Below are 25261 nucleotides of genomic sequence, written 5' to 3'. Positions count from 1 at the left end.
TAGATATCATTTATTTCCCTCGTTTTAGGTCATGCAGCAAAGTTGGCCCTGGTTGTTTTCTTCTTTTTCTTTCTTTTTTTTAAGATTAGAATTGTTCGTAACCCATTCGTTTTAAAATTCAGTTTTGTTCAACACTGGCGATTTGTTGTCAAAATGCATTCTCAGTAGACCTGTTTTCTATATAAACTGTTGCCTAGCATTGTCTTGGGGGATTAACGCATGCAGTTTTGAGTTTGTGTTCGTCTGTGTAAAACCCACCACGCGTTTTTCCAAACTAGTTTTATCATGATGGGATGGATTATCCTACTTTTCTTTTATTTTGTAAACCAGCGCAGAAACCCACTCGTGGAGTTCAGTTCAACGCTGTATGAGCATCATTACTTCCAACATTCTCTTGTGTATTGTATATTATGTCTTCAGATCAATCCAGTATTGTTAAACATTGATATGCAATTGTATGTTACTTTTTAAATAAAAGTTTCACAGCTTAATTAACCTTTCAGACGGCGTTTTGGCTGATAAGACTTTAACTAAGGGGTTTCCACCACACCTGAGATAGTAATTAAAGCATACACATGTAGTTGCATTACTACTTGACATTAATTTAACACTACCCCACCCACATTCAGTGAAATATAAGTATATATATATATTTATATAGTGTTTATGGTTTATATTTACTCTTGATTCCCACATATAGGTGTTCTTTCAGTTATTCCAGTACTTCAGAATAGCTGTAGCAGTTTGTTTGTACAGGGAACCTGTTCAGTACCTGGGTTCGATTGTGATAGGACTGAAATATCTCATTAGGATATCATCCTGCGATCTAGGTATGTAATCAACCTGTCTTCACTACGTACGTGTTGGTCAAGTATTGCAATTTTTCATAAATGGATTATATTTGTTCCTTAAGTTGTCTTTAATTGGTCTCCATCCATAAGTCAAGTGGACTTTTCATGAAATGGTGCGATGGAATTTGGGTTTGTAACAGCACGGCTTATTAGGCCCTTGACTTGATTTGCCATTAAAAGGATTTTTTTTTTTTTCTTGATCAAATTTTTGTTTTATCTTGCATGACTAACGTGTTCTCTTTTCTTCCTGTCTTCCTCCCCAGGCGACATTGGATGCCGGACTCTGCCCACATCAACTGTGGCCATGGAGTTTGGTTATCTACAGTAGTTTTGATTTTAATAATGAAGGATTGGTGAAGTGGTGATGACATGGGATTTTTAATGTCTTTTTCTAATCTGTTATTTTATAAATATCTGTATACATTTTAATAATAAAAAAAAGTTTTGTTGAAATGACTCTTTTTGTGTGTGTGGATTATGTGCATGGAATGAGTTTATTATTTTGGGTAAGTCTGTAGCGTTATGCAGGGATGGAGAGATTGAGGTTTAATTGGAGATGGATTTGTGCACATACAGACAGGTGGTCCAATAGATTAGGCAGGGGAGTTTGAAGCATCACTTGTAAATTTGGCCCACATAACATGAAAACTGCTTTCTACAGTAGCTACACAAATAGTACCAAGTGTTCGTGCATTGTGGTGTTGAGGCAGGCACTCAGATGATGGTGCATTTTAGACTAGTTTATACATTCTGGAGTATTTGCACTAAGAAAATTATGCTTGCAAATGCATTGGTGATGAAGCAATAAGGTGAGTACTTTACTGTTTTGTAAAGGTTCATGAATGTCAAACATTCACAAGTGTAATTTACAAGCAATAGCAGTACCAATCGTGTGGTAGCTATGTGATCTTATGTCTGATCTCTTCAATGTATGAATACCATACTTAAGCTTTGAAAGTAGTTATAATATATAGTAACAAAGTAGTAACTAATTTAAGACTTTCTAATATGCTGTATTTTCTGCATGTGATTATTTTACCACTCTTGCCATGGAGAAAGTCATCTTTTTTTTGTGCAAAAATCACTTGAGTCACAAAGTTCCACGTACAAAAATCATGCTTTATTGGTGGAAGCAACAAAGCTGAGACCTCTGCAGAACATCTCACTCGCAACTTATGAACCAATGATCTTACTGCAGGTGTACTCCTTTTCTCTCCCAGTCACCTTATTAATTGGCTAGCTTGTTTTAAATGGTGGCATCCTTTGAACTTTTAACAAAATATACTTTAATTGGATTAAGGAGTATACCTTCATGCAACAGGTGTGCATATGAACACAGTGAATGATGAAGTTGCACTGTTCTAGTTTGGCCTACAACCTGGTTGCCACAAAGCGATAAGACCGTGTAAGACATAAAGACCTAGTTCAGGCCTAAAGTTTCCTGAGTTTGTTTTCTAATAAAAATATATTATACTTTTTAGAATCACTGCAACACACTTGTGCATTGTGTAGAGTAGTTTTGCTCACCAAGATGCTAATGAACTGCCATCATAATATGGTAACCTGGCCAAAAACCTGTAAAATGTTTTTATTCCAGTGTTTTGAAACTAAGGCGAAGACAGGATTTTACTTTGTAATGGGAGTTTTTAAAGTTTATAGTTCTATTATCTTACTAGTTTGGAAATTTACGACTGGACACTTCCTCATTTAATCTCCATGCACTTTCTAGTCATTTGTGATGACTGCACATGGATTTAATAGAAATTGCACTCAAAAGATTATTTGCAGCCAAAGAAATACTACAATAAAGAGTATAACAAGAAAGTATATTTTAATATAGAAATGTTCATGGACTAGAAAATCACTTTTTTTTTTTTAATTCCCTGATATTTCTTGGATTCAGAATAGAACGGCATTTGCAACAAAATGTAGGCCTACCCGCTGTCAAGTTCACATATAACACATGAACTCGAAATGTCATCTTTCCAAAAATCTATATTTTTTTTAACTAAATGGATTGACAAATTAGCTTTGATTCTTTTAGTTGCAGCCACTGATCTATATAATAATTCTCTATTATAGGTCAGTGGTTGCTGCCCAGTGCCCAGAATGCGTCTTGCTAATTGAGGATGGGTTTGAGTCATACACATATAAATACCTAGACGCCTCATTGGCCGCTTTGAGCCGTTGCAGCGATACGTCAACGCGTCCGCCATGTTTGTGAGGGCAAGACTGCCTTAAAAATAAGTGGAGGTAAACGGAGGAGCTGCGGTTTTTTCTGGATAAAAACACGATAACGTTTACATTTATCAACCGATTTCAGAGGTTTGTGATCTACATGGAGTTAAAAATAACTGCCTCCAGTTATTTAGTTAGGCTTGGAAAATGATTAATTTTCGTAAGAAATTGTGAAAACACACTTGTCTCACTTGTTGATTTGATTGATTTTTTCGGTTTACAATTCTAATGTTCAACAATATGGCGGCGACGTTGACGTGCGGTCGAGCGGCCAATGAGGCGTCTAGGTATTTATTATGTCTATGGTTTGAGTGATGTGCTTTACTTTGCAGCCAATCAGAGTCCACTACGTATGTGTTGACGCACACATAAGGAACCGCCCCCGCGTTTCAAACACATTTGAGTTCTTCCTTCCGTTGCATGTGATCTCAGTACGTCCATTGTAAGAAAATGACGAACCAGCTTTGTAAACTGTTTGTTGGCGGCCTAAACGTCCAAACGACCGATGAAGGCTTGCGGGCACATTTTGAACAGTATGGACAGCTGACCGACTGCGTGGTGGTGATGAACCAGCCGCTGCAGCGCTCCCGGTGTTTCGGCTTTGTTACGTACTCGAGCGTTGAGGAAGCGGACGCCGCCATGGCTGGTAGGCCTCATGTCGTGGACGGCAACAACGTGGATCTGAAGCGAGCGGTGGCCCGGGAAGACGCTGGTAAACCAGAGGCACTCGCCAAGGTCAAGAAAATATTTGTCGGGGGACTGAAAGACGACATTGAGGACGAACACCTCCAAGAGTATTTCTCCCAGTTCGGTACGATCGAGAAGGCTCAGGTCATCACCGACAAAGACACCGGAAAAAAGCGAGGTTTCGGTTTCATTTACTTTGAAGACAACGACTCTGCCGATAAAGCCGTCGTGATGAAGTTCCACGTGATCATCGGACACAAGGTGGAGGTGAAGAAGGCGCTCACCAAGCAAGAGATGCAAGGTGCTGGCGGTCGCGGCGGCAGGGGAGGCCGAGGAATGGGCCGGGGAACCGGTTATGGCGGCGGAAGAGGTGGTTACTATGGCGACTACGGCTATCAGAACGGCGGATACGGTAACGATGGCAACTACGAAAGCCAAAGTAGCTACGGAGGAGGCTATAGTGACCAAATGGGCAGTGGATACGGCAACGGGAATGGCTACAGTGATTTCGGCGAGGGTTATGGACAGCAGCCTTCAGGTTATGGTGCTGTGAAAGCCGGCTATTCCAGCAGGATCAGTGGGCCCTACCCACGCGGTGGTGGTGGTGGCTATGGTGGCTATTAGAAGCACTAATGTGACTCTTTAAGCTGTACGTCACTTTTGATTTTATTTTTTTTGTATTTTATTTTTTATGCAAACTATTTGGACACTGGACTTTCAAAACGAAATGTTTGGTATTGGGTTTAAATGAGGAGTTCTGTGCCATTACCAGTACCAGCAGACACGCATCGCATTGTGTTTTCCTTTTGTTTGGGTTTAAGTGGTCATGTTTGCTCAAGTCAAGCCTGGTAAAACACCATGTAGGCTTCTGTTTGATTTGTTCTAGGTTAATTGCCTGTCCATTGTTTGAGATGAAACTCAGGGGTAATGAAATTTAAGCAGCTCATTGTTTCACTTCATGACATTGACCATGACTTTAAAATGTAACTTAATTTCTGTTTTAATGGTATTCCACTGTTCCTATTGTAATTTTTTATTCTTCATTATTTGAAAGTATATTTAATTTGACCCAGCAGTGGCCATATAAGCATTTTAACCATTAAAATCTTTTTCATAAACTAATTTTCTGTCTGGTCTTTTTTTTTTTTTTCTCTTTTTTTTTTTTTTTTCCTTTTCTCTCCAATTCTCCTTGCCAACCATTATTTCAAATGTGTCTTCATGAGGTTTTGAGCTGTCTTTTAGCTCTTGGGCAAACAGTCCGTCAAGTGTGTGTGTTTTTTTTTTTTTTTTTTTTGGGCTACTATTTAATCAGAAATATGCAATGTGTAGGAAACCATAATATACGTGCAATCAAGGAATCCGGAGTTGTGTGTGTTATTTTTATGAATCTTGATTATTCTGAATTCACCAAATCGGTATATTAGAACAGTACTTTTCAATCCTGTTTCTGGGGACCCACTGCACATGTTTTATGTCTCCATTATCTGACACTCAGCTGAGTTCATGGAGCAGGTGTGTTTTAAATAAGGGAGACTTACAAAATGTGCAGAACAGTGGGTCCCCAGTACCAGGATTGAAAGCCACTGCATTACAATTATTTTTGCAGTAATGTTTTTGCTGACAGTAGAATAAAACCTTTTAAATTCTGTATTAGAAAAGTTACTTTAAGTTGAATTCTTTCACAGTATTTTGTTTACAGCCAAGTTGAGTACGAGACACCTTTCAAAAGTCTTTCCAGTCCCAGACTTTTGGCTGGTAGTGTAGATATAACTTGTAAAAGTAACATGACAAGCACACAACTAGGTAGGTTAATATATGAGCTTTTCAATGCGTTATGTTGGCTATGTGAATGAGAATTTTATTGCAAATGAAGTGTACTCAAAATGGGTGGAAATTTCTCCTAAAGCCTCTCAGAATATCGGCTGATTAATATAGCATTTGAATCCCACCTCATCTCATAAAAAGATGGTATTTAGAAACCAAGCTTAGCCGACAGCCAAACATTGATATAAATCTCCTTTTATTTAAACACCTATAGATAAAGATGCAGATTAAAAGTGACTGAAATTCCTCGATAATTTCTGAGTGAAACAATGTTAAATGAAAGCAGCGGAGTAAATGTTAAGCAAGAAAATATTTGCTTATACCAACACTAGAATTTTGTAATCATAGTGACAAATGGTCAATATCTTTGCATATTAATGATTCCAAAGAGATGCTTTAACTTCATTAGCCTAGTGCCTCTTATAAATGCAACTCACTTTAAGCCTTTGAAGAATTGACAAATTATGTCAATATAAGTTATGAAAAGTGACAGGTTTATTAAGTATATTGACAATGTCAATACAGAAATGAACAAAAGATCAACCACACAAAGACACAAATGTATTTTATAAATGTATACATGGTCTATGCGCAAGTGCTGAACTCTGCATATCCACAATTTTATTTTACATATATTTAGTAAGCACTACTTACCAGCAACTACTACTGAAAGCAACTCTCTGAATCCAACTTTCCAAAAATGTAAATGTAAAGCAACAGCGTTTGACTATAAACAGATTTAATTTTACTTTTAGCTGTCATAAATCATCAAGCCTTCATCTGACCCTGTTCCAATCAAACAATAATACCCGTGAAAAATCGGAGCGGTGGGGTACAACAATGCAATGTACAAGAGACACAGCCTGATGAACGGTTGTAATGTGTCTTTCTTAATCACTGGCAATAATACATGACCCCAGAGATAAAACAAACCAAATATATGCTTCTTGTCATTACAAAATATTAATGTTGGGAAAATAAAGACATTTTTTTTGTTGTTATTTAGATTGGAACGAAGCTGTCATGTTGGGATATGAACACTTGATTAGCGAAGTGTTACTAGCTCCTCTGAGGACGTCGGGTGGATGGCAATGGTTCTGTCAAAGTCTTCTTTAGTAGCTCCCATGTTCACGGCCACAGCAAAACCCTGAAGCATCTCATCACAGCCAAAACCCTGCATATGGAGACCAACCACCTAAAAATAGAAAAGTGTCTTATTGAAAATGACTTAAATGTTACAGCAAACTGTTTAAATAAAATTAAATATTACTCCAGATCCTTCTTGATATTTTATACGCATTTATGATCGATGGACTGATTATGACCTCACCTTCTCATTTTTGCCAGCACACACCAACTTCATGATGCACTGACTCTTTCGGGTGGTGATGGCATAATACATGGGGGTGAAAGAAGTGGTATAAACCTTCACACTGTCCTTTCCCCAGGTCTTGATTGCTTCATCTGCAAAACATGACATTTTTATATATATATTCTAAGGGTAGCTCAAACTATTTGTTAAGCTGTCAGTCATTCTGTTCACTGAACACACTTTAGGACATGTTCCATACAGTCTTGGGGCCAGATTTACTAAACAGGGCAAATTAGTGTCTAAAATCCCATAAAAGTGCTGGTGGGAGTGGAAAGTTTTGATGGTGATCTAATGACAATTCACTAATTAAATGTAACGTACTTACAACACAGGTTCACAATGGGTTAAGAAGATTTGTTTTTTTTAGGTGTTAAATACGGTCATGGCACAAATACGAGTAAACTGACCACTGCAAACCTTAGTCAATCACCATGAATTATTTAAATACTCTCCTCCCATAAATTTTGCATCTGAAAGGGAAACTCCTACAAATGCATATGCAATAAGGTCAGATGCCAAAATACCTATGTCCACACTTTTTCATCTCTAATGCTTTGTCAGCGTGTCTTAGGTAAATCCTGACAGTAGTTTTTTAAAAGCCAAACAAGGGTTTGTAAATCTGGCCCTTATTGCCTTTTTAAGAAATTTTAATGAATTATTATTTTATCATCAAAATGGTATCTAGGATATTTTCATCTAAAATGCTTTTGTCTGCAATTCCATGTGTATATTATATGGAAAATAAAGTAAATATGGGGAAGAGCGTGAGAGAGCTAGACAGAGACAGACAAAACAGACAGACAGACAGACAGACAGATAGACAGATAGATAGATAGATAGATAGATAGATATAGATGTGGACCCTGTTGTAGCAAATGTTCCGAACAGAGAAAACAAAACAGAAAATGTTAAATGAAAATTAGAAATGTTTCCTTGGCAACTGAAATAATGTTGATGTTGAAGTAGTAAAACTACTAAAACTAAAGCTGAAAAAAAAAAAATCAATATAGAAAATAATATCAGATAGATATTGAAATAATAAAAAAATTAAACTAACAAAAATACAATCAAAATGACTAAATCAAACTAAAAGATTAATATATAATATAATGGTATATAAATAATACTAAAATAATAATGCTACATATGGAGTCTGATCTTTAAGATACTGTAAGGAAGCATTATTCGTACATAAGCTCACCTTCAGTTAGTCCCACTGTGCCAATAGGTGGGTGGCTGAACACAACAGTAGGGATGTTATTATAATTAATTTTGGAGTCTGCTTTGCCCTCAAACAGCCGGTGAGCAAGTTTTCTGCCAGCAGCAATAGCAACTATCCATACAAACAAAAACAGGAAACAACAACAGCTTATCAGAAAAAAACAGAATATACATTCCCATTAAACAGATGATAAACTATGCAATTAAAAAAGTGTGATGAATGGTAAGCATATCCAATTTACTCTGACCAGTTGATGTCGCTAGAGTAACAAAAAAATAAAACTGCACAAAATCAACTTCCTCGTGTAGGGAGGGTCTGTTGTTTTAAACACAATGTGGAAGGTGTTATTTACATAAACCAACTGAATCACAGGAAGACTGAATTGCACAACATGCATCATCTTTTAAGATCTTTTAAGTTTAATGAATTGTTTTAAGACCAAATCTCTTACTTAATTGGTTTCTGAGTGTGCTTAATGAATACTATGCCAAAACAGAGTACAGTGTGTAAAAATGAGCTGTTTTATTTTATGTATTCAAACAAAACACCCAGAATATTTTAATGCATGTAAGAGCAAATTCTCCATCAGGATGTGATCCTGAAACCATACCAGGTGTAAGAAGAGCTCTCCCACAAACATCCCCAACTGCATAGACACCTGCATGAGTGGTGTTCTGGAACTCATCCACCACGATATGTCCCCTTTCATCAAGCTTCACACCCTGGATAACAATACATCCAACTGTCATTCTTACTTTATCACCAACTGATACAGTGCGAAGATAATATCTTCTGTAGCTTCTGCAGTTTAAAAGAATATTCTGTTTTCAGTTGAACTTTATCAACAGCATCTGTGGCATGTTTCGATGATCCCTCAGTTTGTAAAAAGCAAAAATGGTGTGTACACAATGTGACAATGCATTCTAGAGGGTTTAAAAGCAGAAATGTACAGCTTGTATGTTTGTTAAAGCACACTTAAATTTTTCTGTACAAAAGGGGTAAAGTTGTCTAAATCTCCCTACCGTTCTAGGCGCATAAACATCTAGTTATGCTTGAGCGACAAAATTCCTGTGAGCAGAAATTTGCACAGACAAGGTTGGTAAGAGATTTTCACTTGTATGTTAACTTGTGTCATGTTTAAAGTTGTGATGTAATGGAAGTAGCGTCAGATCTTTTCTTTCATAGTGTGACATACATCAGAGTGAAACGGATTATTGAAAACAGAAAACGATTGTAGGGGAGGGACATGGTTCTATCAGTCATTGATTGGATGAAGGCAGATCTGAATAAGAGCCGCAGACCACAAGTCTGACGTTTCACCGGAAGATCGAGTTATGACATTTTGTTTAAAAACTGTGAGGTCCAAAAACAAAACAAAAAAATGTATTGCATAAAATTACATTATATTTCTATTACATGTAATATATACAATATAATATATGCAGTTCCATTCCTCATAAGCTTCAATTGTAAGTACTATACTGTAAAAATAGTTTTTCTAGCTTCTATAAAGTGAGGAATTTTCTTTCTTTGGGAATCAACATCATGCCACAGATGTTATCAATGGAGTTGAATTTATAATCCTGTAACATTCCTTAAAGCTTCTTAGGTATTTATTATTATTATTATTTTTACTAACAATATTTTACCAACCATACTACTAATGCTGATATTAATCATGAAAATAATAATATTAATCAAACTGAAATTCATTTTTACTATTGAACTGAGATTGAGGCCAGCGGTGTTGGGTTCCCTGCCAATAGCCCAGAGCAGACAGTCCACCTCATGGATGGTGTCGCACTTCTCCTGTGCATCTTTGTCATCAGGGTCTTTTGTCACCAGCTTAACAGAAAGGCCTTTGTCAGTCTTCTGCACTGACTTAACCTGTGAAAACATCAGAATATTTGGATATACTGATGTAAGATATATTTTGGTGGGATCATAACTGAAACTGTGCCAAACAAACTGATAGATCACACTGGAAAGATATGGCAGCTACATAATACTTAACTTAATAATGCTCACTACTAGTTACCTGACTATTTTTCCGTAAGTCAATACCATGATTTTGCAATTCTTTGGTGCAATTTGAGCTTATCAAGGCATCAAAGTTTCTCAGTACCTTGAAAAGAAAGAACACAGCCATTGTTTACTTTGGGATATACATGACAGTAGCATTTAGCCAGGTGACAATAAACAGAGCTCTTACCCCTCCTTGTCGTATGATGATGGACGTTTTGGACCCAAGAGTGGAAAGGATACCAGCCATCTCCACAGCAATATATCCTGCCCCAACTATCACACTACGTCTAGATGGATACAGTGGTCGGTTATTTTAGGATAAGCTAAGAAAACACAATAATAAAGTAGAAATCAGCATTTAATCACTTACTTAGGGCAAGACTCAAGTTCAAAGAATCCATCGCTGGTAATGCCTAAACTGGCTCCTGCAATAACATTGAAATGTACTAAATGTTTTTAGCAGATGCTGGCAAAGAAGTGATGAAAATAAGTACAAAAATCACATGAATGCGAGTGCACATGATAAGGATGAACTGAGAAGTAAAGCAGAATGAGGTAAAAAAAAATTTTTTGTAATGAACAAACATAAGATCACCTGGAACATCATCCTCACTAACAGTGGATGGGTGGCCGCCAGTGGCGATTAAGATATGAGGAGCTGTGAATTTCTTTCCATTAACTTCAACAGTAGGTTCAGGATCATCTGTGAACCTTGCATAGCCATGAATGGACTCAATTTTGCCCTGTGTACAACCACAAACAACTTCTCAGTCTTCACATCAATACCAATTCTCAAGGTTTAAAGAGGTCCTATCAAGCATTTTCATTATGCTATTTAGTTTTTCCCTTGAGGTCCACTTAGTATAGTCAGTTAGCAACATGCTTTTGGTGCAAATTTTTCCACGCTGCCTCTGACAATTAAATATGACATTTTTTTGTCTACATGCTTTTAAAATTTCTATGTAAAGCTTTCATAGTACAATGTAGAACTGGTACTATAAAGATCAAGAAAATGTAATTCTTCACAATGTGACCCCTTAAAACCATGCTCATTTTGGTATAAAAGATTTTGATTAGTTTTTTACCTACTACAAATTACTTTTCACTTCATATTTAATCTATTGATTTAAAAGTAACTTATTGCAGCCTACCTTGTCAAGGTTGTTCCGGTAAATCTGATTCAGGCGACTAACGTAAGCATCCCTTTTGCGTTTAATGAGTCTGAAAATACACATACCCAAAGAGTGATCTCTGTTCCATTAATTTAGCTTTATCATATCACTGATAGCTGAACTCTCTACAGCATAACTCACCTCTAGTCAAGCAAACTATTCCACCTCATGCTTTTGTGGCTGACAAAAACATCCACTTAAAGCAGTACTGATATTATATGCCACAAAAGGGAAGCAAAATAAATACTGAAAGCTGTAATGAATCAGAGCGTGTGGGAACATGACTATACTCATCTGTCACAAGAGTAAAAAAGTCCTTTTTGTGAAAAGAATTACCACATCTTCTTACAGAAACAATACCCTCTATGGCAAGCTGACATTACATGTATCCCTCCTGTATCTTTACTGATGCTACTAGTACTCACTTTTAATTACTATAAACTAACTACCAGTAGAAACAGAACTGGTACTTCATTTTAATTACTATTAATCACTGGTAGAATTACTAGTAGAAAAGGTACTTGAAATAGGTAACACAGAATAGATAATCGAAATACATGCTAGTTAGAAGTGAATAGTTGATATGTGAACTGCAAATTCCCATAGAATTCAATGGCAAATTCTGTTCCAGTAGTAATGGAATACTTACTGCTATGTTATGACAGGATTTGAAATTAAAACCAGCTAACCCGCCAAATGTGGGTGAAAATCAACCGTGACAGGTAACACATATCAATTCACTAGCCAATTTGGCTGGTTATGATTCTTAAATTATGTCCTCCAACAACAGCAAAACAAAGCGTAAAGAAGGTTGCACACTGGACGAGAATTGCCACGTAAAATTTAAAATAGTTTTCTATGTGTATCTGTAGACTGTTCAAAATATTGCCATGCCACTCACATACATTAATAATGAATTGGGACAAATATTTCTACATACGGACTTTACCCTAGGCTAAACGATTGTGTACTGTGCATTTATTTTTCAGTAAAAAGTTAGTTTTTTTGTTGCTTGAAGTCTACGCTTAATATGTTATAATAATATAGATCGCCCTTTCTTTTTCCATTTGCACAGTTTTTTTTTCCAAACGCCTACATTCAAACTCATTGATGCCACTTCATTCATTCCGGAAGATTTACTGTTTGGGACTGCCGCCTTGAACTTGAGAACGCATTCAGAATGGCGCGTCTGGTGTGCAAGACCTATGAGACATTCGAGGCACCACACTTCTCACCCAGTGTGCGAATGGAGCCCTAGGAGACGAGGCCACTTTTTCACTTAGAGTGAGAAGGGGTTGGCTTTTTCAATAAATGTCAAAGAAGAGCTTTCAATACGCTGACTTTTGTAAAAAAAACAGCTGATCAGTTCATGAATTGGCAGCCAGTCCGCTAATCTTCAATGTTTATCATTAAACTATTACCATTTTGACGTGAGGTAAATTTGGAAATAAATCAAAAAAGAATTCATGGAGAATTTTATTTTTATTTCCATTTTGTTTAAATTTTATGGTATTCACAAACAATGATTGACTGTTTTAAAACGGAAAACCATTCAATGATTTAGAATCAGATTTAATAATAAATAATAAAAGAAGTTATAAATGGCTGGTAACTTAAATATTTAGCAGTCAAATTGGCTTGTGGGTGAAAAAGTTCATTTCAAACCCTGGTTATATGAACAAGTACTAGTTACTATCAGAATCAAGACTATTATCTAATGAACCAACAAATGCAATAGCAGAAAAATATACTAGTCACTATTAAATTATAGTAGTTATAGTAGTAAATATACTAGTAATAAAAAAACAGATACTAAATAAATGCTTTTTTTTTTTCTTTTTTTTTAGAATACTTAATGTTGCAATGGCTTGCCATAATCCTACACACTTAACATTATACACAAAAACAAAACCAAACAACCCAGAAGAAAACCCCCAAGAAAGTGTTATCTTACTTACTGCCAGCTGAAATGTGCTTTTGCTCCCTCAAACCCATAGTCTTCATGATCATGGAGATACTCTGCATGGGTGGATGTGCTCCACATAACCTGGAAGCATACAAAATGCAAAACTTTATGAGCATTTATGACAACCCAACTCACATTATGCACCTAACCAATTTAGTGTAAGGGGAAAAAATACCTTTTTAGGAACACAACCAACATTCACCTGCAGCAAAAGAAAAGTTGTTTAATAAACCAAGTCAATAATATCACCAGACAAAAATACACAGGTGCTGGTTTTGCATTACACACAAAAACATGCCACAAAAAAGCGCTGGATCTGGAGGCTTCCCAAAGCACCTCTGTTCATGTGACTAATGCAGCGACCAATTACTGTAAATAACTCGTCTAAAGAACACAATCTACATGGCTCGAAGGGAAATGTGGGTTTGCAGGAGCAGGATGATCTTTACTCACGCAGGTACCTCCGAGTTTGTTACTTTCGATCACAGCTGCAGTGGCACCGAGTTCAGCCGCCCGCCGCGCGACGGCCAGCCCTCCGGATCCCCCGCCAATCACTAGAAAATCAAAGCGCGTTACGGATTCAGATGCCATGCTGCGACCGAAGAGCCTACGAGAAGATGACAGAAACGTCCAAGAGTAAGAAAAGAAAAGACGCCCACAGTCGAGCCAGCGGGCTTAATATCTCCATAAGCAGGAAGCCAACACCCAGGCCAACGCAGAAGTTGAACTAATGGGAGGGACGTGAAAGCTTGTGCTTAGTCATTGTGAATTGACACAATAGTATGTAAATCCCAGAAGCAAGTTTGGACAATAGTCATCATCGTTACCCATGCTTATCAATGTCCTTCACTGTCAATCCCATCCATAATATCCCGGGTGCTGAACCTATGATTCACTTTGCGCCTAGCCATGTTGAAACAGACAACAGTCTGCTATATTTGATAATGGGAAATATTTCGCTAAAAGACAAGACAGTTCAATTCACCGAACACAAACAAACTCACCGATGAAGTGCAGCCGTTACATATATACCTGTAGTAGCGGAAATCCTTTTGCTGTACATTGTAAACATTACATATAACAAATTAAGTGTGGCTACTTAGAGGTGCTGAGTTATAAACTCGTTAGGTGTATTTATGCTGCCCATCTTCGTGTTCATAACGGATTGTGTCGGTGTAAACTGTGAAGTCAGAATAAAGCCACTAGACGCATGCGCGTTTCAACGTGCTGCGCTACTGAACAGAAACACATGACCATGCAGTGTTGGGAGTAACTGATTACTTTTTGCTGTAACGCAGTAGTGTAAGGCATTACTAATCAATTTTCAGTAATATTTTACTCGGTACATGTTCAAAAACACACTTTTAGCCCCAAATTTAATTGTTCAAAGAAAAAAAAAAAACAGCAAGACCGCGAGACTTTAACGAATCAAAAATGCCGCAAATAAGTTATATTTCCTGTTCGTGGTCAGTCAATAGCCGCGTGTGGTGTCCAAAGTTTGTAAATAAAGACTAAACGACAGCTTCTGATATATATATCTCTCTCTTTTTTTTTTTTATGAAAACAGAACAAATAACAAACAGAGCATAGCATAAGACAATCAGTGCTATATAAAGTGTGACATTAGTTAGCAACGGGAACTGAAAATAATGTCATAATATTTTAGACATGTTAATGACTTTTTGTTTTTTAACAATTTCAGAGACGATATAAAACAATCAAATTCCACTAAAAATACCTTAAATATTGGGGATGAATTTAAGCATTTTTGTTTATGTATATAAAATTTTGCCAGCAATATGAATAAATTAACAATGTATTCAAGACCTTTGTTAACATTGTTCTCATAGTACACAATAATATCCTTTAAAAGAAAAACAGTATTTATCCTTTACTAGATTAAAAATAAATTCTGCCAATTCCTTCCAAACATTTTGGGTAATTTTACAATCGAATGTGATAACACCTCTTTCTCATTTTTACAAAAGGAGCATAAATCATCAATATCAGAGTATCTTGAAATTATTGATTTAACAGGGTAGACGGTATGCAAAATTTTAAAATGTATTTCTTTAGTTTTGTTATTGATACAGTATTTAAAGGGAATTAACCAAGCAGTCTTCCAATTAATATTATAAATAATAGAGTTCCAAAAGAATTTTCCTCTAGGTGTTATTAATACAGGAGTCATGTAACGCATTACAATTCTGAGACAGTAATATTGTAAGGTAAGGAATTATTTTTAAATAACAGTAACAAGTAATCTATAATGTATTACAGTTTGGAAGTAACTTGCACAACACTGCACATGACAGAGGCGGCATTATATTAATACACTGGGAGGAATAGAAATTAGTATTTGCGGTAGTCATACCGTTCAGACGTCTAGGGTCAGTAGGATCATTTCCAAATAAATTACTTTTTATACTCAGCAAGGACGCATTAAATGAAACAAATGTGACAGTAAAGACTTTTGAAAATTTTAAAAAGTTGTTCTTTTAAACTTTGTTCATCAAGGAATCCCGAAAAAAAAACTGCTTTCAACATTAATAATATTAAGCAATGTTTCTTGAGCAGCAAATCAGCATATTAGAATGATTTGTGAAGGATCATGTTAGTCCAGTGAAGGCGTGTTTAGGGCGGGTTTTACAGGAGTGCCGCGAGGCTACTGGCCCGACAGTGGAAACCGTGCTCGAGGTCCAGTGGAAAAGCGGCTAATAACGAGGAATTTGTTTTCGTGACAGAAGCTTCCACAGTGTAACAGAATGACAGTGACAGAACAAAAAAACACAGATAATAAAAAAAAAAAAAAAATTGGCATTAGTGTTTACATATATAGTCCTATTGTGTCTAATATGAATAGAGCCAAGCTATTCACTGATATTGCCAGATAATCACTTTACCTCTACCATACTTTTAACAGACTTGGATCGTTTGTGATTCTGGCTGTCATCCTTTCTTGCATTGTCGTGAGCCTTCACTTTGCCAATTATAAGCTATATTGTTAGTATCCTGGATAGCCCACAGTCATTATGATACACCATATCGCCCTCTACTGGATGTAAAATGCTCTGCAGTACATTTTGTCATTTTAGAATGTTAAGTTCTACTTCTGTAGTTATTTTAGTGAAAGTAACTCAAAAGTAATACAGGAGTCATATGGTAACACTTTAGAATAGGGAACACTTATTCACTATTAACTACGAATTTTCCCTCAATAAATTCCTAATTTGCTGCTTAATAGTTAGTAGGGTTGTTGTTAAGTTTAGGTATTGGGTAGGATTAGGGATGTAGAATAAGGCATTAATATGTGCTTAATTACTACTAATAAATGGCTAATATTCTAGTAATATGCATGCTAATAAGCAACTAGTTAAGAGACCCTAAAATAAAGTGTTACCTTAAGTTCTACTTCTGTAGTTATTTTGGTGAAAGTAACTCAAAAGTAATACAGGAGTCATGTAACGCATTACAATTCTGAGACAGTAATATTGTAAGGTAAGGAATTACTTTTAAATAACAGTAACAAGTAATCTATAATGTATTACAGTTTGGAAGTAACTTGCACAACACTGCACATGACAGAGGCGGCATTATATTAATACACTGGGAGGAATAGAAATTAGTATTTGCGGTAGTCATACCGTTCAGACGTCTAGGGTCAGTAGGATCATTTCCAAATAAATTACTTTTTATACTCAGCAAGGACGCATTAAATGAAACAAATGTGACAGTAAAGACTTTTGAAAATTTTAAAAAGTTGTTCTTTTAAACTTTGTTCATCAAGGAATCCCGAAAAAAAAAACTGCTTTAAACATTAATAATATTAAGCAATGTTTCTTGAGCAGCAAATCAGCATATTAGAATGATTTGTGAAGGATCATGTGACACTTAAAGACTGGTAATGACTGATGAAAATCAGCTTTGCCAACACAGGAATATATAAAATATATTAAAATATAAAACAATTATTTTAAATTATTTCACAATATTACTATTGTTACTGTATTTACCAAACGTTTGAACAGTCGTGGCATTGTTATGTGTTCTGTTAACACTTTAATGGGCACATCCAGAAAAACCTAACCATGTATTTGAATGCATGTATTTACAGTTTGTGGTTCCTTATATTTAGGCTTTGTAAATACCAGATGGTTAAGACATTTATGAATGAGAGAGAGTAAAGGAGGGAGGGAGAGCTTTCTGTACTGACATTGATCATTCACATTGAAAAAGGCTTGAACACCCAATAAATGTGAGAAGTCTTTACATGTTATAGTTCAGCTATATTTCATTATCATGTATAAAATCTCATCAGTTCACCAAAACAAAAAGTAAAAACAGAAAAATAAATCTCTATGGGACACAATAAAACTTGCCTTGACATGTAAAATGGAATCCAGTAGCAGGAGCAAAACAAACACTCGCCAGAAGACACTTTTTTTTATAATATTTATGATGACCGTTACAAATGAGAGAATAAATCTGAGTGATGCGTCATATTAAGGTACTTTATTAAACAATTAAACTGAAACGAAGTGATTAAGTGGCAACAAGTCAGCAATCCATTTTTCACATAAATATTTTCTTTATTGAGCAGAAACAAGTTGTTACACAAGGATCTTCAGCTGAGCGATTTCACTGGTCATTCTCATAGTCTTCAAGATTCTTTCTTTTGCTCTGTTCATGAACACGATTGCCCCATGTGTAGGTCAGGTACATCAGAACCATGGCTGTAAATAGAGATGCAGGTTTGTAGAAAAGTTTAGTCATACACAATGTTTGCTTCAATTCATAGCTGGAATACATACATATATATATATATATATATATATTTCAGACAAAGATGACTTACGTGGTGCAACCTTGAATACAGATGTTTTGAATCGTCTCCACACATTTGGGATTCCCTTAGAAAAGTAGTTTGGGAAAGCCCTCTGTTCAAAGGGAGAAATACTGTAGGTGATCACATGCCTTATCTTGGCCAAATCTCCGAAGTGATGACCCATTGTGCCAAGAAAGCTGACCTAAGAGAAATTTAATTCAAGTTTCACTTTAGTAATGTTTAAAATAAAACATAAGACAACAGTAACATTTCACTGTCAATAATTGAATCAATAAATTTAAAGAAATTCTATATTTGAACATATTTGTTAAAAACAGCTGTATATGTTTAAAAAAAAAGCACAAAACGAAATAATTTTTTTTATACATTGTATTTAGAATTTTTTACAGTGTTATTTTAAATTAAAATATTAAACAATATTACTGGTTTTACTATATTTTGGATTCAATTATCAAATATATTCCATTAACAATTTACAGTAATACACAGACATACAAATTAAATTATGCCAACAAAACATAACATCGTGAAAATGAACAAAATATTATGTTATATTTCATACATTAAAAATATTTTTATATATTTTAAGTAAATTAATTACAGTTTATTTACAACCAACGTTTATTTTTCCCCTTCAGTACTGATCCAAAAATAGTTTACAGTATCTCATGTAATAATTAGTATTGTTGATTGTTTGTTGTATCCATTTAATAATTGAATTAATTAATTTGAATACATTGTGAATTTCAACAACATGTAGCTGCTGTACATAAACAAATCCAGGCTTAGGGTTAGAATATAACAGTGTAAAATATCAAAATCAAATGTTATATACAAACGTCCATTCAATTTACTAAGTGGGAACTGCATAGAGTAATAAAGCGGAACAGATAAATTAAATTTTATTTTGATAAACACGACTCATGCGCAACTTGTACATCATCTGGCAAAGATGACAGATATGAGTGAATATGGTTACTTACAAATCGCATTAATGAAATATCTAGAATTTCTTAGCAAGAGACAGAGTGTGCAGACAAAACTCACTGAACGTTTAGTCACATTTATAAGTGGCGTTCCGTGGCTAGGCTAGCAGCTTTCTTTAAGACCTTGCTTGACATTCATCTATCTCGCACTGTTTCTGTTTACACATACATTTATACTGCACAAACATTCATGCAATGGCTAAATTAAGATAACGTCGCAATTTTGACCTCACCAAAGTGAAAATACAAGACAAAGAAAGGAAAGATTTTCAGCTCACCAACCTCACTGCTCTCTGACACCCTTGTAGTGCTGTGGATTCTAACAACTTCCGCGTGCAACCTGAAGTCACATCCGTTTCCTCTTGATTTCACGCGTTCTCATTGGCGCGCCGCTCTACTGTTTCCTGGCTATCGAGACACGAGAAGGTCAGCATTGCGCTGGAACAGTGTATAAAGTGGTCAAATATCACCATTAAGGGATTCTCCCCAATGGATAATCAAGGAGTCACGACAGACCCTCAGCTGCAGCAGTTTATCGAGGTCGAGTCTCAAAAGCAGAGGTTTCAGCAGCTGGTTCATCAGATGACAGAAGTGTGCTGGGTGAGTGTGTGTGTTTCTGTCCTACTGGGCTGCATAATGCATCACTTCTTGAGGCTGTAGAACATATGATAGAAGACTGACTCTGTATATCCTGTCTGATCACTTGAGTTGTTCGCAAGTTTATGATATATAGTTTTTTATTTGATGTAGTTCAAGTAATTATTAAAACTAAAATGTGCTGCTCTCTTTTGTCTTGGGTTTGTTGTTACCCTTTATTATATACAACAGTTGTATCGATATGTATGTGTGTGTGTCATGGGATTTATCTCTGTAATAATTGGTGGTATGATATTGTATCCAGTTATGTACCTCAATCCAATCCAAAATGGATGAACCAGGTTACATGTCCCTCAAAACTCTTATTTTTGTTTGCCAAATACATCAAGGTCATCAGTCGTGGGTTTCTTTGGAGCTCATAATGTTTATCTTTGCAGGAGAAGTGCATGGATAAGCCTGGCCCGAAGCTCGACTCCAGGACAGAGGTGTGTTTTGTAAACTGTGTGGAACGATTCATCGATACAAGTCAATTCATCCTCAACAGACTAGAGCAAACTCAGAGGAGTAGAGGAACCTTCTCTGAGACCATGACAGACTAGTAGAACCACAGCCAATGACAAGCCATTTACTGAGGCTTTGGCATGCCAGCGTAAGAACTGTGAGGTAACGGCTATCATCAGGATTCAGTTAATTTCTCAAAGACAAAGTGCCTCATTTTGCTCTTTTTAATATTGCAAAGGCCATTTATTCAAAATCAAATGGATGCAAGCCCTGTTTATCGTTACCGTCGATATTGACATTTCCCAGTGCTAAGACTTCGGTATGAATTCAAGGAAACATCATGGAACATAAAAGTGAAAGGTCCCTTTGTACAGATCTGATCTGGAATTGAGGAGGAGGCTCTGCTTTCCCTTTCTCTTCAACCTACATACCAAGTCAGCACTGCATTGTCTTACTGGGAAATCTTCAAGATCTGTGGCTTATTCAGTGTGTGTTGAAATATGGACTTGAAATAAAATCATAAAATATCTCTTGCAGTTCAATCATATGATTTATAAAATGTCATAGGAAAAAGTTAAATAACACTCAAACTCCTTAAATACTAATGAGACATCTTCAGTGTGCTATTTAAAAAAATTACCAGGCACTTCAGATATATATAGAAAACAATGCACCACCTCAGAAGTTTAGCTGTTGCTTAAGAAAAGATTTTTGTAGATATAAAGATGTGTTCCCTAAGACTAGTATAAGACGATTACACTACTGTTGAAAAGTTTGGGGTCAGTAAGATTTAAATTGATCAAAAGTGACTTTTGCTGTTCTTTTGATTTTTCTATTTATCAAAGAATTTTGAAAACATTTTCCACAAAAATATTAAGTAGCACAACTGTTTTCAACATTGATAATAATAAGAAATGTTTCTTGAGCATCAAATTTCTGAAGGATTGCGAGACACTGAAGACTGGAGTAATGACTGCTGAAAATTCAGCTTTGCCATCACAGGAATAAATTACATTTTTAAAATGACTGAAATAGAAAACAGTTAATTTAATTTGTAATAATATTTCACAATATTACAATTTTGACAGCATTTTTGATCAAATAAATGCAGACTTGGAGAGCATAAAATAATTACTTAAAAAACATCAAAACTTTTAAGTGGTAGAGTATAAGTAGTCAAGCACACTATTAAAAAAGTTAATGCTTTTATTGAACAGATGAAGCTTTAAATGTTAACAGTAAATTTAAGGTGCTTTATATGAATGTAATCCTATGTATATCCTAAACAAGGCAGGTTTGGTCAGAATAAATAATGTAACATTTAATAAGATGATGTAAAGCAGGTCTTTAAACATTATGCTGCTACTTCAGGATTTTTGTATTTACAAGTGATTGGGCACAGCATTGTTAGTTTGAAAATATCACCAGCATAAAACTAACAGATTGAAAGATGGAAATAGAAATAGATGGAAAATCTATAACACAAGTACCTTCTATACTAAATAAAATACTAATTAAAGTACTCTCACAGTATTGTTTTGCAAAGTGTGCATGTACAGTAGCAAATAGTAAAGCTGTATTTTAGTAGTCACCCACAAGCATGATGTGTTTTTACTGATATTATGCTAGGTATTAAATGTGCCGTTGCTCATTTTGTCTGAACTCTCAGGAAAAAAGCTCTTTGCATTTCTTTCTTTAGTCAGATTGCTTTCATCCATAGTAGTTCTCTCATCAGTTGGCAAAGCAATGTACGGTTGGTTCCATGTTCTGTCTTGAGGTCCATGGTGCAGATATAAAGGTAGAGAGTCCAAGCTAAAGTTGATGTCCTTGAACGCATGAAGAAGAAAAATGCCAATGATGATGGTAAGAAAGCCACTAACAGTCCCAGCAGCCCCGTCGGCCAACATTTGCAGCCACTCTTTAAACAAGATGGCTGAACAAGCCATGACGGATGTGGTGAAGAAGACATAATAAATAGGTGTAACTAAAGAAGTGTTGAAGATGTCAAGGGCCTTATTAAGGTAGCTTATCTGGATACTGATGCAGATCACAAGGCATACGAGAAGGGCCCAGAACAGCGGTTCTTTCAGAACAGCCGTTCCAGCGAACAGCTCTTTGATCCCAATGCCGAGGCCTTTCACACAGGACACAGACAACGAACCAATCACAGAGCAGATGAGGATGTACACTAGCACATTCTTCTGACCATAGCGAGGTGCGACAAAGAAGATCAGGACCAGGCTGCTGACAACAATGCAGACAGCAAAAGCGATGAATCCTGTGATACATGCAAGAGAGACAACTCTAATGAAAAACAGCACAGAACTCACAGAATGCCTACTGTGTTTGTAAATTAGATAGAAGAATACCTGGATCTTTGAGTTTCTCTGCCATTGCAGTCAAAGAAGCAACCTCTTCCTCTTGCGGAGCGTGGAGCACCATAACTGTGGAACCAAAGATGCACAGCAAACAGCCAATTTTCCCATGGATATTCAACCGCTCACTCAGGAAGTATGATGAAAGGACAGCACTAATGACAAAAAATAAGGTTGTATATCCAGTCAAGTTTTAGACAGAATTAATGTTCGGGTTGAGACTGTACAGCCTGTACAACCCTAAACATTTGGAGTTTTTTTGAAAGACATTTACACTTATTTAGGAAGGATTCATTTGATCAAAAGTGACAGTAAAGACATTTATAATGTTACGAAATATGTCTATTTCAAATAAATGCTGTTCTTTTTAAATTGCTATACTTCAAAAAACATGAAAAAAAAGACATTTTCCACAAAAATATCACATTTCAACATTGATAATAATAAGAAATAGTTATTGAACTCCAAATCATCATATTCAAATGATTTCTGGAGGATCATGCAACACTGAGACTGGAGTAACGGCTGCTGAAAATTGAGCTTTTCCATCACAGGAATAAATTACATTTTAAAATATATTAAAATAGAAAACAGTTATTTTGAATTGTAATATTATTTCACAATTTTACTGTATTTTTGATCAAATAAGAGACCCCAAATGTTGTACATTGCGGTGTTGTACATCGAGTAAATTTACCTGACCAAAACGCTCAGTGCTCCCAGAGGTGTTACTAATGTGGCAGGAGCAAATGCATATGCTGCGAAATTTGCTATCTCGCCTATTCCCACTGAAAATAAAATACATGACAAGACAAAAGATTGTGATTAGAGTGTCCATACTGACATATGCAGGTGTGAATGGCAATATTTCATTACTAAGATCTATTAATCATCCTACACATCTGATTAATGTCCGTATTCTGGTTATGCCTTATAATTCAGCCCCACTAATTACAAATAAATAGATAATGTCATACTTGATATAAGCCCTGCCCACCACAACCATTCTTTCAGGTATGCATATCCACCTTGACCTGAATAATGAAGAGAACAGACCTGATTAGACAGCACAAGAAAAATTCAGTCACAATGTCAAAGGCATAAAAAAAATGTATGCAATTCAAATGCTGCCTAATAAAGTATTGTGCAATGGTAGGTTACTCTGTAAATTTTATTAACCCACCTGCTCTAGTAGAGCCCTTTTTGGCCAGTCGTAAGAGGCCTTTCTTTTTCAATATGAAACTGCCACCGATGAAGATTGTCGAGCTTACAGCAAGTGCCAAACCAATGTAGAAGTCAGAGCGGTTTGCAGCATTCATCTGAATACAGTTAGAAGTCCATTAGACACAAGTGGTTATGTCTAAAAACCTAGTGAGCTGCCTAGATGGCATTTTTTAGGCATCATAAGCACAGCTGAGTAAAGCTTACAATGCCCCAACATGATATCTATGTAGACAGCACAATCTGATTTAAAACAGCCACAGAATAGAAAAGGAAGCAAGCCAGATCATGTGATTCACGCCTGCTTTTCTTTTCACATCGCCAGTTCTTCAAAACAATATTTTACTGTAGACTATTTGTCTATATACGCTATGCATTTATAACTACAGGAAATACAGAATCACAGCATTTTTTTTTTTTTTTGTTTACAAAAAGATTTACATATATTTTGATTGGCTCACTAAGCTTTCATGTATTTTACGCTAGCAAGTAGTGATGTTTCATGTTTCGGCAATTATTTACATTAGAATTTAAGACTACATTAGCAATATACATTATATTATATAAACACTAGCAATATAAATAATTGTTAAACTGACTAACCTTGCATTCATATCGTCCTTCGGTGAGTTTTAGTCTCGTGTGAATAAACTTCCTGGTGACTGTAACGCGGGGTTGCCAGATGCTCTTGATTAACTTCAAACATGGTCAGGATAGGCTACTATTGGGTCTGTTGTCTGGACATTTTGGGGGATTTATCTTTTGTTTATATGAAGCCCTTCTGAGACAGATGCTACTTTCTAGGTTTTTGTGCATGATAACTTAAATTGAATTTGGTGGAACTGTGTAAAATTTCTGCTTTTGAAAGCCCTCAGGTATGTAAACATCAAGTGTTTCATTTTAATATTTTTTCCGCTGTTTAAAATCTGCAGTTTGTAATTTGAACAACAACAGTTATGTGATGATATAAATGTGTAACATGGAAATATTGTGTTGAGATTAGTTTGGACCAGGCTAGGAAATCAGATGAGACCATTTTAGACTTTTAATTAGAGAACTTTAATTTATTTTAGAGAACTTTTAATCAAAATAATGCTGGTTAATCAAACAAGTGTTTACTGACATTAATGGTGACAAATGCATGTAAGTTTAAAGTAGTATTAAAAGAGAGTGACAAAAATCAGTGGAGCCAGAGGGATATTGGAAACTGCTCTCATTTTATTCAAAACACAGCTAGATTAAAAAGTGTAGTCTTTAATTAAATAGCCATCAAATTTAAACCACAGAAGAGAAAAATATATTTACACATCAATACTGGAAGATTTCTTCTAGATCGTACTTTGTTTTACTAAAGTTTACTTATTTATATATATATATA

At 35.7% G+C, this 25261-nt stretch overlaps 5 protein-coding genes across 7 annotated transcripts; 2 read left to right on the top strand and 3 right to left on the bottom strand.

Moving 5' to 3' along the window:
- The first annotated feature begins 3470 nt into the window (after positions 1-3470).
- LOC107680344 (heterogeneous nuclear ribonucleoprotein A0-like) lies at positions 3471-4693 on the top strand. The gene has a single exon (XM_016476203.1). The coding sequence runs from the start codon at positions 3540-3542 to the stop codon at positions 4398-4400; it is 861 nt and encodes a 286-aa protein (XP_016331689.1). The 5' UTR covers positions 3471-3539; the 3' UTR covers positions 4401-4693.
- Positions 4694-4805: 112 nt separating this feature from the next.
- LOC107680343 (glutathione reductase, mitochondrial-like) lies at positions 4806-14566 on the bottom strand. 2 transcript variants are annotated; one of them, XM_016476201.1, is made up of 14 exons: positions 14362-14566; positions 13811-13964; positions 13533-13559; positions 13350-13438; positions 11371-11440; positions 10815-10962; positions 10590-10644; positions 10407-10506; positions 10233-10319; positions 9914-10081; positions 8805-8916; positions 8174-8305; positions 6931-7064; positions 4806-6795 (listed from the first exon to the last, which is right to left on the bottom strand). In XM_016476201.1, exons 1-14 carry the CDS (start codon positions 14427-14429, stop codon positions 6646-6648), a joined length of 1494 nt encoding a protein of 497 aa, XP_016331687.1. In that variant the 5' UTR covers positions 14430-14566; the 3' UTR covers positions 4806-6645. The 2 variants fall into 2 exon arrangements, with proteins under 2 accessions (XP_016331687.1, XP_016331688.1); XM_016476202.1 differs by lacking the exon at positions 14362-14566 and having other exon boundaries at positions 13819-13876.
- A 3288-nt stretch (positions 14567-17854) lies between these two features.
- On the bottom strand, positions 17855-19554 carry LOC107680337 (cytochrome b-c1 complex subunit 8-like). 2 transcript variants are annotated; one of them, XM_016476183.1, is made up of 3 exons: positions 19472-19554; positions 18213-18384; positions 17855-18090 (listed from the first exon to the last, which is right to left on the bottom strand). In XM_016476183.1, the coding sequence occupies exons 2-3, from the start codon at positions 18364-18366 to the stop codon at positions 17996-17998; spliced, it is 249 nt and encodes an 82-aa protein (XP_016331669.1). In that variant the 5' UTR covers positions 18367-18384; positions 19472-19554; the 3' UTR covers positions 17855-17995. The 2 variants fall into 2 exon arrangements, with proteins under 2 accessions (XP_016331669.1, XP_016331670.1); XM_016476184.1 differs by having other exon boundaries at positions 19468-19516.
- Positions 19555-19592: 38 nt separating this feature from the next.
- Positions 19593-20815, top strand: LOC107680336 (mitochondrial import inner membrane translocase subunit Tim8 A). Its single transcript, XM_016476181.1, has 2 exons — positions 19593-19789; positions 20224-20815. The coding sequence occupies exons 1-2, from the start codon at positions 19679-19681 to the stop codon at positions 20383-20385; spliced, it is 273 nt and encodes a 90-aa protein (XP_016331667.1). The 5' UTR covers positions 19593-19678; the 3' UTR covers positions 20386-20815.
- A 696-nt stretch (positions 20816-21511) lies between these two features.
- Positions 21512-24551, bottom strand: LOC107680341 (magnesium transporter NIPA2-like). Its single transcript, XM_016476193.1, has 6 exons — positions 24487-24551; positions 23846-23981; positions 23640-23696; positions 23360-23450; positions 22657-22817; positions 21512-22565 (listed from the first exon to the last, which is right to left on the bottom strand). The coding sequence occupies exons 2-6, from the start codon at positions 23979-23981 to the stop codon at positions 21913-21915; spliced, it is 1098 nt and encodes a 365-aa protein (XP_016331679.1). The 5' UTR covers positions 24487-24551; the 3' UTR covers positions 21512-21912.
- Between the last annotated feature and the right edge of the window lie 710 nt (positions 24552-25261).

Source organism: Sinocyclocheilus anshuiensis, unplaced genomic scaffold, assembly GCF_001515605.1.
Source record: "Sinocyclocheilus anshuiensis isolate Anshui unplaced genomic scaffold, SAMN03320099.WGS_v1.1 scaffold1442, whole genome shotgun sequence".
Classification (NCBI taxonomy): Eukaryota; Metazoa; Chordata; class Actinopteri; order Cypriniformes; family Cyprinidae; genus Sinocyclocheilus; species Sinocyclocheilus anshuiensis.
The sequence above is the reverse complement of the archived record's forward strand: the minus strand, read 5'-3'. Positions and strand labels throughout refer to the sequence as shown.